The sequence below is a fragment of the Bubalus kerabau genome, chromosome 4 (genome assembly GCF_029407905.1).
Source record: "Bubalus kerabau isolate K-KA32 ecotype Philippines breed swamp buffalo chromosome 4, PCC_UOA_SB_1v2, whole genome shotgun sequence".
Taxonomy (NCBI): domain Eukaryota; kingdom Metazoa; phylum Chordata; class Mammalia; order Artiodactyla; family Bovidae; genus Bubalus; species Bubalus kerabau.
Genome location: NC_073627.1, coordinates 94,314,022 through 94,326,827, shown reverse-complemented (window position 1 = coordinate 94,326,827; position 12,806 = coordinate 94,314,022). Strand labels below are relative to the sequence as shown.

At 41.5% G+C, this 12,806-nt stretch overlaps 1 protein-coding gene across 4 annotated transcripts in view; it reads right to left on the bottom strand.

Moving 5' to 3' along the window:
* The window catches only part of PSIP1 (PC4 and SRSF1 interacting protein 1), a 43,908-nt gene extending 33,733 nt beyond the window's left edge, over positions 1 to 10,175 (bottom strand). Inside the window, exons 1-3 of one of the 4 annotated variants that reach the window (XM_055578023.1) lie at positions 9,926 to 10,175; positions 6,219 to 6,432; positions 2,924 to 3,000 (exon numbers count right to left, since the gene is read on the bottom strand). In XM_055578023.1, coding sequence (XP_055433998.1) covers positions 2,924 to 3,000; positions 6,219 to 6,290 — 149 coding nt within the window. In that variant the 5' untranslated portion in view covers positions 6,291 to 6,432; positions 9,926 to 10,175. The remainder of the gene's footprint in view (positions 1 to 2,923; positions 3,001 to 6,218; positions 6,433 to 9,925) is intronic. The other 3 variants (XM_055578024.1, XM_055578025.1, XM_055578026.1) reach the window with 3 other exon arrangements.
* Positions 10,176 to 12,806: the final 2,631 nt, after the last annotated feature.

Sequence of the window (12,806 nt, the reverse complement as noted above, 5' to 3'; positions counted from 1 at the left end):
TTAAATTTATATATTCAAAGTATATTCAAATTTTTATACTCAAAGTAATTATGGTGAAGACCAACACAATTCTGAACTCAAAACTGGATTTTAAAGAAGACAATTATGTGGCACTGCATGATGTCATTAATATGAAATGTCAACAATTGGCAAGTCTAGACAGACAGTAAACTAGTGGGTATCTAGGCTTAGGAGGCAGGAAATGAAGAGTGACTGCTAATGGTTATGGAAGTAAATATACTAACACCCACTGAATTTTACACTTTACACAACTTTATGATGTAAATTACATATAAAGCTATTTTTAAAAATTTTTTGGAAGTTCATACAGTAGCTAAGCAATGTTAAACAAATGTTGTCATTGTAGACACTCTTCAGTTCAGTTCAGTCGCTCAGCAATGTCCGACTCTGTGACCCCATGAATTGCAGCACCCCAGGCCTTCCTGCTGCTGCTGCTAAGTGTGACCTCATAGATGGCAGCCCACCAGGCTCCCCCATCCCTGGGATTCTCCAAACAAGGAACACTGGAGTGGGTTGCCATTTCCTTCTGCAATGCATGAAAGTGAGAAGTGAAAGTGAAGTCGCTCAGTCGTGTTCGACCCTCAGCAACCCCACAGGCTACAGCCTACCAGGCTCCTCCGTACATGGAATTTTCCAGGCAAGAGTACTGGAGTGGGGTGTCTATCACCAACTCCCAGAGTTCACCCAAACTCATGTCCAATGAGTTGGTGATGCCATCCAGCCATCTCATCCTCTGTTGTCCCCTTCTCCTCCTGCCCCCAATCCCTCCCAGCATCAGTCTTTCCAAAGAACAACTAGGACTGATCTCCTTTAGAATGGACTGGATGGATCTCCTTGCAGTCCAAGGGACTCTAAAGAGTAATCTCCAACACCACAGTTCTTTCTTCACAGTCCAACTCTCACATCCATACATGACCACTGGAAAAACCATAGCCTTGACTAGACGGACCTTTGTTGGCAAAGTAACGTCTCTGCTTTTCAATATGCTATCTAGGTTGGTCATAACTTTCCTTCCAAGGAGTAAGCATCTTTTAATTTCATGGCTGCAATCACCATCTGCAGTGATTTTGGAGCCCAAAAATTAAAGTCTGACACTGTTTCCCCATCTATTTGCCATGAAGTGATGGGACCAGATGCCATGATCTTCGTTTTCTGAATGTTGAGCTTTAAGCCAACTTTTTCATTCTCCTCTATCACTTTCATCAAGAGGCTTTTGAGTTCCTCTTCACTTTCTGCCATAAGGGTGGTGTCATCTGCATATCTGTGGTGATTGGTATTTCTTCTGGCAATCTTGATTCCAGCTTGTGCTTCCTCCAGTCCAGCGTTTCTCATGATGTACTCTGCATTTAAGTTCAATAAGCAGGAAGACAATACACAGCCTTGACGTACTCCTTTTCCAATTTGGAACCAATCTGTTGTTCCATGTCCAGTTCTAACTGTTGCTTCCTGACCTGCATACAGGTTTCTCAAGAGGCAGGTCAGGTGGTCTGGTATTCCCATCTCTTTCAGAATTTTCCACAGTTTATTGTGATCCACACAGTCAAAGGCTTTGGCATAGTCAATAAAGCAGAAATAGATGTTTTTCTGGAACTCTCTTGCTTTTTCGATGATCCAGCGGATGTTGGCAATTTGATCTCTGGTTCCTCTGCCTTTTCTAAAACCAGCTTGAACATCAGGAAGTTCACGGTTCACGTATTGCTGAAGCCTGGCTTGGAGAATTTTGAGCATTACTTTACTAGCGTGTGAGATGAGTGCAATTGTGTGGTAGTTTGAGCATTCTTTGGCATTGCCTTTCTTTGGGATCGGAATGAAAACTGACCTTTTCCAGGCGTGTGGCCACTGCTGAGTTTTCCAAATTTGCTGGCATATTGAGTGTAGCACTTTCACAGCATCATCTTCCAGGATTTGAAACAGCTCAACTGGAATTCCATCACCTCCACTAGCTTTGTTCGTAGTGATGCTTTCTAAGGCCCACTTAACTTCACATTCCAGGATGTCTGGCTCTAGGATGAGTGATCACACCATCATGATTATCTTGGTCGTGAAGATCTTTTTTGTACACATCTTCTGTGTATTCTTGCCACCTCTTCTTAGTATCTTCTGCTTCTGTTAGGTCCATACCATTATATAATTTTAACTAGAGTAGCACCAGTTTTGTTTAACCTGAACCCAGGTAAACAAGTCTACCAAAATTACTGCAAAGTCTAAACGTAATGTTCAAAACTGGTGAGGTTATATGCTACTTGTAAGGCTATTAAAATATAGGCATGTAGTAATATTATTTTTCAAAATTAAGAGATACCCCCTGGAGTAATCCTCCGCACCTAGAAGTAACGGTTCAGTATTCAGCTACAATTTCTGAGAAATTAATTTGCTTCTCCAAATCAGTTTCTGCCCAGAAATCCACCAGGGGCAGCAGAGCAGTAACAGTGGCTCCCAGAATCATACAAATACACAGAGAAGGAACTATTCAGATTTCTTTTCACCTTTCCCACAATATACCATTAGTGTGGCTAAAATCACAAGGCCTAAAATAGGGTGTCAGGTCATCACTACAAAAAGCACTAATTACACTAAATAGGAATACTGAACACCTTGTTAAAACTTTCCTTACACACTTTCTCATCCATTGGTTATTTTCTGACTGCTGAGAAGATAAATCTACATCTTTTATGATTAAGGACATCCGCACCAGTAAAAGTTAAACCTGCAGTGTGTAATTTAACATAAAAATAAATTTAAAAGGGACACGTGAAGACTTTTTTTCCAAGTTCAAAGATGATTTTAATGTTTTCTGTTACTTTATTATTTTCTCTTAATTAACCCCTACTTGCTTTTCGTTATATACCCAATGAACCTGCTAAATTAACTCTGATTTGCCTTTAGAGCTAAAAGGACTTACGTCTCATGAGTTCCAAAAAAGAAAATCGGTAGTTTGTTTGTGGGTGGTTTTACAGCTCCATCAGGAACTTCATCTACCTAAAAAAAAAAAAAAAAAAAAAAAAAAGATCAGAAAAATTAACATCTTTTAAATCATACACACTTAAACAGACCAGAGTAAACTGAAATCAAGACATCCAAAAGGGCATCTGCTATGAAACAGACCGGTTCTACAGGTCCACAATCCCTTATCTCTAGTTCTGAAACTCAAGAAGCTCTGAAAACCAATATATTTCTCAAAACTCATGTGACAGCAAAACCTGCATAGAAACTGAAGCTATTCCATCATTTCTTTTATCCATCTAGCATTTCTACTGATGCTTCTCTGCAGAAATATCGTGTTAGATTATCATTTGCCATCCTAGACCTTATCACAAAAAGATGTATCGTATATGGACCACCACTACCATTCTAAAACCCCCAAATTCTGAATGTTCACATAAATCTGGCCCTAAGTACTCCAGATAAGGAACTCTGCATCTGTTCAAAAATTTTAAATGCTATTTATGCAGAGAGGCTATCCAAATACTGGAGTAATGTAAAACCAGACATTAAAAAGGTTAAAGCAGTACTTTTCCAAGTCTGAAACATATACTTATGAAAACATCTTAGACCTACATGGCTGAGTAACATGAGGTTACCTATTCCTTTTTCATTTCTCTTTTAATATTTTAATACTTCTAATTAAGTAAGGAAGACGGTATCAGGTACTGCTATGTCGAACACATCTATAATAGTTGTTACTCTTTTATCAGAGTTAAGGCCATCAGACAGTAGCATTTAGCCAGAATTTAACATTTCTACTTCATTATTTATTTAAATTTCATAATACAGTTCTAGAAATAGAAATAAAATTAGAAATAAATAGAAATAAATTTCTAATTCATTCCTTTCAAAATTTCAAAGACATTTCAATTTAAAAAAATCTGTTGAACCAGGGTACAACCAACAGAAGACCTACTATGCTCCTTATGTATGATCATAAAGAAATGGTTTAAGGAAAGACCATGAGGGTGATTTCACTGGTTGGCAGTCTGAAGGTTTCAGCCATCAATAAGAATCATTAGCACCCAACACCCTTAGGAACTTAATTTCCTCACCTATAAATATAAAGACTGTACTGTCTTTTCAGCTTTGTCACAAATTGTGAAAAATCCTTAGGGGCCTTAAGATAAGGGATACTCCTGTCATCTCAGATCATATGCTTTCTCCCAGCAAACAGCTTTAAAAATCAATGCAAATGTCTAGCACTTACAGAGTTTAATAAATGCAAGGCAATTTTTCAAAAATTGACTTTAGAAATGATTATTACTGGTACAGGATTACAAGAAAGCACAAGACTTAAAAAGTAATGAAGCTTGGGATAAACATAAAATGTTAAAATCAAAACTGGAACACTGGTTGTCACTTTCCCAGCTGCGACCTTAAATATATACTCTAAACTCTCTAAAGCAAAGACTTAGAATTCATAAAATTGGAGAAAAGATAGAAAAACGAATACAATTCTTAGACACAGACAATATCAAATCTAAATGCAACTGTTTCTAAGAAAAAAAGGGTAAAAGACACTAAAATTTTCCATTTCAATACAAATTGGTAAATGCAGCATTTATTAAATAAAACACTCTGGCCCTCCTGATGCTACTTTATTTTGCTTTTATTAGCACTGTTAGTCACCTAACAGACTGAACCATGCGGAAAAGATGATTTAGAAGAGTAATTTTTAAAGCATTTCCATTTGGTTTTAAACTATACTGCTACATAGAAATTTGAATGAAGATGTATCCCATAACCTCAGATTTTCTAACACCTCAAAATAATCAGGCTCAAACCACAAAAAATGTTCTCTTAGAGGGGCCTTAAACCTTCTCAGTTTGCCTATCCTCCACTTAAACATGAAATAGTTTTTTAGTGCATGACTTACGTACTAAGGATGGGGGGGATGATAAGGAAATTCAGTTTACATCTATTGCTCTGAGAACTTTACAATCTATTTGGAAGTCAAAGAATCCACATAGAGTTAAAAGAATCCACATAGAGTGAAAATAAAGTGATCACAAAGGAAACAAAGTGTCAAATATACAGACAAAAATTATGATTAAGGATTTTTCCACTAAGACTCCAAGTGAAAAGGTAGACTTAATAGACTAGGGGGAAAAAATTCTTTCCAGGTTGGAAGGAAATCTATAAACCTGACTTACCGCTGGATGGGAAAAATTAAGAAATGGTGAACATTTTACACTTGGATAGCACTCAACAACTCCATGATTCTTTGTAACCAATGGCTTATTTTTCCTCCCAGCTGACATAATTGAAACCATAGGATTTAATTATCTTTAAGAAACACACTCCTCAAAGAAGAGTAAATTAGTGGAAATTACAGCTTTAGAATATCATGTGTATATTTAAAAAGGCTCTTGAGCTTACTGAGTTCAACCTTTTTCAGGTTCTATCACTATATTAGAACTATAAAAGATCTTTTTCTGAAAATGGTGTTTTGAAAGACAGTCTCAATTCCTAAATGTCACAAAAAATCCTGAGTTCTCAATCACCTCTCTGTACTACATGCGAACCAAGGAATGTGGGTTTACTCTTCCTTTCACCTATGGGAAACAATCAGAGGTGGAACAACTTCTTCAAGGTCATAAGGCAAACTTCACCAATAAAAACTTAAAAATGAATTTTCTAGACTTTCTCTGATGCTTCCTTATTGTAAAATTTTCCAGAATACCCAGTCCTAGCTTTCATTGAACCAGTCGATCCAGAAGGCCTCATTAACTATAAAACAGGAAAGAATATCTATGAATTCAATTTAATTCCATACAACCTTTTGACACCCAAGTTTGCATAGATTCCGTTGCTATTTTGGATTTTACTCAAAATTAAGAAAATGTCGCCGATTCTTTACCGTCTGAGCCACCAGGGAAGCCAGTTTTTAAACACAAAATCCGTATTTGTTTTCACCTACAATGGAACATTAATGGCATCATCTTTAAATATTTCCTATTAAGAAAACCTGCCAAAGTCTGTCAACAACCATAGGAAAACACCTAAGTATGCCAAAACACCTGGATTTTTAAATTACACAGAAGATTAGTGGGCAAAAAACTAAAAAGATCAGGTTACAAATGAGACGAAAGGAAAGAGAGGGAGAGAAAGGATACGTACGAGGGGGAGGGAAAAAAAAGAGAAAAGGGTAGGAAGTAGGCCTCTGAGGAAGGTAGCACCGCTAAACGCGAAGGCTAAAAATCACTTACTCGAGCTGGCCAATGAGGATAACCTTTCATCTTGGCGAAGATGAGGTCCCCAGGTTTGAAGTCGCGAGTCATGTTTCAGGGGCGAGGCCGAGGGTCCGAAGCCCAGGGAGGAGGTGCGGCGGTGCGGACTGCGAGGGGATGCGGGAGGGCGGTCGGGAGCCGCGGCTCCCGCGATGGCGGGAGGGGGAGGATGCCTCGGGGTGCCCCGACGCGCCTGCGAGGGAGAGCACCGAGGGCGGTTAAAGCTCAGAAACCCGGAGGGAGGGGCCGTACAGGGAGCGACGGGGGAGGGGAGGCCAGAGGAGGGGTAGGGGTGGGGGGTGGGAGAGTGAGGGGGAGAGCCGCCTCCCGCTCCTTGCCCGTGAGTGCGCGGCCTCCGCAGCCCAAGAGCTACCCCACCAGGCTTCGCGAGGTCCACCGCTCGACGACCGAAAAGACGCCACCACCTGAGGCAGAGATGCTTCTCAGTCCCCTATTCCCTTTTCTCCCGCCCCATCGTTCCTCAGTCTTTTTTTCCCCCGAAGCTGAAGCCCCAAGAGGGTGGGAGGTTGGCGAGAGGAGGAGGGGGGAGAAAAAAGATGGCAAAAGGCAAGGGAACGTTGCCCTTCCATCCACACACGGCCTCTCCCACAGCCTTCTTCCCGACGGTCGCAGCCCCGGGCCGAACCTCGACTCCCCGGCGGGCCGCGGCCACTTCCCAGCTAGAGCCAGGAGTGAGGCCACCGAGGGGGGGCGGGGCGAGTCCCCGCCGCCCGCTCACCTGCCGGGGCCGCGGGCGCTGAGGCTGCGGTGGCGGGCCGGCCGCCTCCGTCCGCGTCCACGCAAGCCACCTGCGCCACCAGCTGCCGCAGAGCCGTCTCAACGGCTCCGAATAACAACCGCCGCCGCCTCTGCCGCCGCCGCTGCTGCGCTGCTCCCGCGCGGCTCCCGCTCGGCGCCCGCTAGCACTGGGGCGGTACCAATTGCTCGCCGACGGAGGGGGAGATAACGCAGCACCCGCCAAAGGTGTGTAGCCTCGACACGGAGCTTCAGGAGACCCTAGATCCCCAAGTTCGCTTTTTCCTAACGTTTGCAGCCTGATGGAGAGAGAGACGGGTGCGAAGAACAAAGAAGTGGGTGCAAACAGTTCGGCGCGCTGTGGCTCCCCCCTGCGGTTTGCGGAGTGGTCGGGCCCGGTCCGCCCCTGCTGGCTGCTCTGCGTGTGTGTATTTGTATGTGTACTGTATGTAAAAGGCGGGGAGGGAGGAAACGATTGTTGTGGACGGGCTTTGGGGGCGGGTGTCCGGGCCTCCAGCCCTTGGCTGTGTGTTAGAGAGAACCTGGCAGCCGAAAGCTGCGTGTTCTTGCGTCGTTTCCCAGGGTGGAGAGGTTTTTAATGCTGCACTTGCGCTGTTTGCACCATCCAAAAAAGAACTGTACAAAAACCCATAGATGAAATCGGAGCATGAGGCGGTTGCACGGTGTGCAGCTTGCAGGCCTCTTAAACCTCGCTGAAGGGGCCCTGTAGTCTTTCCTTGAAATTGTAATATGAGAAAGCCCCGTTTCTTTTAAATTTAAAGCACCAAGAACTATTGAGAAATATGAAATCCTAACGAATGCAAAACCTGCAGGCTAGAAAACAATGACAGGAAAGCATAAGCCATTTAGATAGGATGTGGGTTTGGGCATTACCAAATTTTGGCTGCATCTAAATTTTATTTTCCTAGTAAAAGGGTAGCTGGTAGGTGGTACTAAACCTCAAATGTTTCTCTCTCAAAATATTCTTCAAAGGATTTCTAAATTTTTTTTTATCCTTTAGCCAATACATTTTTAATAAGTTGGTTGTAATTAAGTGCAGCCTTCTGATGTAAGTTGATACTTTGATATTTTAACTCTATCAGAACTACACCAGAATTGTCTTATTTAACCATTAACATTCACCCAAGTTCCCAATAAATGTAGCAATGAAAGCATTTTGAAAACTGTTACAAACTGATCTTAAATTTTGTTTCATCCTTCATTGAGAGTCCCCCTACCCAAAGTGCCTACTGAGTCTCAAGCACTCTTAGATGCTAAGGATAGGACAATGAAAGAGAAGTACGGACAGTTCTCATTTACAACTAAATGAAAATATGAAAAAAGCATAAAGATATTAAAATATGTAAATAAGAGTACATAGCTCATACTTCTCTAAACAAAGAACTCACAATTGGGAATAAATCAAATAATGCTTCATATTAAGTTGGTAAAAATGGAGAATTTTTAAGACATATGCATTGGCCTTTAAAAAGAATGAAAGAAGACATTCCAAATGCAAAATGTCTTGCAGGAGACTGACTCATATCTCAGCAACACGCAGAGGGCTCCATGTGCTGCAAAAGAGAAACTTGAGTGGCAAAGGAGAGGGAAGGGTTGGAGGCATGTTTTGAAGCTTCTCATTCTAAATTTGAGTTTGATATGATACCAAGTAGCTACTATAGTTTACTCAGCAACAAAGGTAAAGATGATTCCTTAAAAAGTTAACCTTGCTTGCTACAAAGTAGATGACAGTAGAAAAAGGCTGAAGATTTCTGTTGTACTCCCTAAGTGACTGGTTTCTGGACCAGACTGTTGACTATGAAAAAGGGAAGGAAGGGCACAGCTAAGTACACAAAGAAATAATTGTCAGTTAGTCATAAATAGTGCACAGGAAAAAGTGGAGAAAGATGTATTGAAGAAAAATTCCAAGCACTGAGTAGGAGAAACCAAGGCATCCTCCAGCAACCATCTCATGTGCACCCTCTTTGTTCTAAATCCAATGAGGCTTTGCAACTCCAAGTGTGGTCCAGGGGTTTCACCTGGAAGTTGTTAGAAGAAACTCAGCCCCTCCCCAGTCCTGCTAAATCAGAATCTGTGTTTTAACAAGATCCCCATAACAAGATTCTTAGGCATATTCAAGTTTGAGAAACTACTGCTGTAGAAGACACTGCAGACCATAGGTACTTAATACCAAGTAGGGAAGACAGGTATATATTAATAGATAAATTACAATTAATATTAAAAGAGAATTTATATTAACGCTTTATGATAGTATCAATAAGTAGAGGGAGTGGTTATTGAGAGCCCGGAGATCCTCAGAAAAGAAATGGAAAATCGAGGGAAAATAGGAAAGCATTGATGTTTTAGTGTTAGTATTGAAAAGAGAGGAAAAAGTACAAACTTAGCTCTTGCTGTCTCTAAGTTCTGGCAATTTTGATTTTTGATAGTCTGTAGACAGGGAATAATTCCCTTTAAACAATAAGTCAGGGCGAAACAGGTGGTAGTTTAAGCCTCTAGAGAACAAAAGCCCAGGATCCCTGGGAGCCGCACTTCTTGAGAGGAGGGGGAGGGGAAGGGAGCAGCGGGAGAGGGAGGCGGGAGTGTTGGGCTCATGAGAGCCACTTGGAGAGATTTTCTAAACTACTGTAAGCTTATGCTCCTCTCCAGCCATGCTTGATGCACCCCTCCCCCATAGTCAGCCTTCTTAGTGTGGATGCCAGAAAAAGTAGAGCAAGATAGAGATTAGAGGAGCAATGGGAAGTTGCAAGAAGAAAATACAATATTCAAACCAACTAAAGCCAAGGAGAGGGGGAAAGAAGATCTGAATGAACTGAGGGAGAAACTTGACTTACAGTCTTTCATTTAATCCAGGTGTTACTATCCCCATTTTACAGATGAGCAAAGAGGCACACAGAAGTTCTGCAACTTACCCAAAATCAAACATCTACTCAAATGGCCAAGGCAACAGTTCAGCCCTTCAGTTCTCAGGTCCCTGCCTTTGTGTGATCCCACACCTCCTCTAGGTGGAGCAGGGGGCCAGCAGCACTGTGTAATTAGAAAAAGATGCTGGAAGAAAAACCAGGCCAGCACTCTTCCACCTTCTGTCTTCGGACTTGAAAGTATTTCCAGCTTCAAATTTCCTCAGTCTCTGTCTGCCCCACCCCATTCGCAGCTTGTCCCTACCACCAGCCCATTCTATTTAACTCCTTCTGCAGCAACCGTAATGGACTCAAACCCCAAATTTCCCCATGAAAGACAGTCTGACCTCATCTTACTGTGACATAATTTCTTCATTACAGTATTTCTGACTCTTCTATACTTGGAGGAAGGCACTATCTTGGTGATCAGTGCCTGGCATTCACAGGCACTCAATAAAATTTGTCTCAATAAATATTTGTTGAATAAATGAGAAGAAGGGGGTAGGTGAAAAACTCGGACAGAGTCTCTCTTATCCTTTAAGCTGAGAAAGCAGATAAGACACTCTAGGGTACTTATATTTGTTTTGACTTTGTGAATATTTCATGTGCTTAAAGGTTAACCCTTTAAAAGCACTGACATTATTCATAGACTACAAGTACATTCATTGTAACCACTTTAATGGAAATCATTTCTAAGTAAGAGTTGATATGTATCCCCAGAATTAAGCAATGATAATCCCTTCCTTCACTTCTTTTATGTATAATGTGCACAAGTCCCCACACTAACACACGGTATTAGTAATACAAACTTATTGGTGTGAACAGCAATTGGTACTGAACTCTTTTCTTATATGTGATATTTTAAGCCTCGTAGTGAGGAAGTAAGCAAGAATATGGGGAAGATAAAGAACATTAATCAGATAGTTCAGGGACTTCCCTGGTGGTCCAGTGGCTAAGACTCCATGCTTCCAATGCAGGGGGCCTGGGTTCGATCTCTGGTCCGGGAACTAGATCCCACATGCTGCAGCTAAGACTCAGCACAGTCAAAGAAATAATTTTTTTTTTTTTAAAGAGTTGTCAGAGATGTAATAAACCTGGTCTAGGCCTAGCTTCCTCTGGAAATCAAAAGTATTTGGAACTTTGGTCCTTAAGAGGGAAAAATCAGGATGTACTAGTTCAGTTATGTTCAGTTGCTGAGTCGTGTCCAGCTGTTTGCAACCCCATGGACTGCAGCGCTGGACCATCAATTGCTGTTCATAGCAATAAGTTTGTGTTACTAATACTGTGTGTTAGTATGGGGACTTGTGCACATTATATGTAAAAGATGTGAAGGAAGGAATTATCATTGCTTAATTCTGGGGATACATATCAACTCTTACTTAAAATGATTTCCATTAAAATGGTTACAGTTGTACTAATTGGTGAGGCAGTAGCTAGATTTATCAATGAGAAGTGTCATTCTCAGACACAGGGGTAAGAGAGGCATTAATGAATCTAGGTTATCATGAGAACAACTGGGAAGAAAGCATTTTGTCATTTCTTTCCATTGTATATGTGGAATCATACACTATGTGACCTTTCAAATGAGCTTTTCCCACTCATCTTCCTGCTGTTGAAATCCATCTAAGTTTTTCCATATACCAATGGTCATTGCTTTGTAAAAAAATTTATTTATTTATTTTTAGCTGTATTTGCAGAGAAGGCAATGGCACCCCACTCCAGCACTCTTGCCTGGAAAATCCCATGGATGGAGGAGCCTGGTGGGCTGTAGTCCATGGGGTTGTGAAGAGTCCAACATGACTGAGCGACTTCCCTTTCACTTTTCACTTTCATGCATTGGAAAAGGAAATGGCAACCCATTCCAGTGTTCTTGCCTGGAGAATCCCAGGGACGGGAGAGCCTGGTGGGCTGCCATCTATGGGGTCGCACAGAGTTGGACACGACTGAAGTGACTTCGCAGCAGCAGCAGCAGCTGTATTTGGTCTTGCTGCTGCCTGTGGGCTTTCTCTAGTTGCGGCAAGTGAGGACTACTCTTTGTTTTGGTGCTTGGGCTTCTCATTATGGTGGCGATGCTTGTTACAGAGCACAGGCTGTAGGCACTCAAGCTTCATTCATTGCGGTGCATGGGCTCAGTAGTTGGGGCTCATGGGCTTTAGAGCACAGACTCAGTAGTTGTGATGCGCGGGCTTCGTTACTCTGTGGCATGTGGAATTTTAACATATGGATTGAACCTATGTCCCCAGCATTGGCAGGTGGATTCTCAAACGCTGGACCACCAGGGAAACCCAGCTGCTGCTTCTTATATCTGAGTAGATTCTGTGGTATAAATGTACAGGGTTTGTTTTTTTTTTTTTTGGTACAGTTTCTTTTTAGCCATTCACCTATTGAAAGATATTTTGGTTGTCCAGATAGTTGCCATTACAAATAAAACTGCTGTGAACATTTGTGTGTAGTTTTTGTGCAGGTATAACTTTTCATTCCTCTGAGATCCATGCCCAGGAGTGCAATTACTGGGTTGTAGGTAGTTGCATATTCAGTTTATTACGAAACTGTTTTCCAGGATGGCTATATTACTTTATATTCCCACCAACAATTAATCTATCAGAGATGTAGCTTTTAGACACCTTCACTACCATTTGGAATTGTGTTTTTTTGTTTTCACTGTTCTAACAGCGTGGCCTTAATTTTACTTCTCTGATAATTAGTGATAGTAAGCATCTTTCCATATGCCTGTTTACCATCTGTGTAATCTCTTTGGTGAAATGCCTCTTCATGTCCTTTGCCCATTTTCAAATTGGATTGTTTTTTCACTGTTGAATTTTGGCATTCTTTATATATTCCAGATAAGAATCCTTTGTCAGATGTGATCTGTAAATATTTTCTTTCAGTTAGT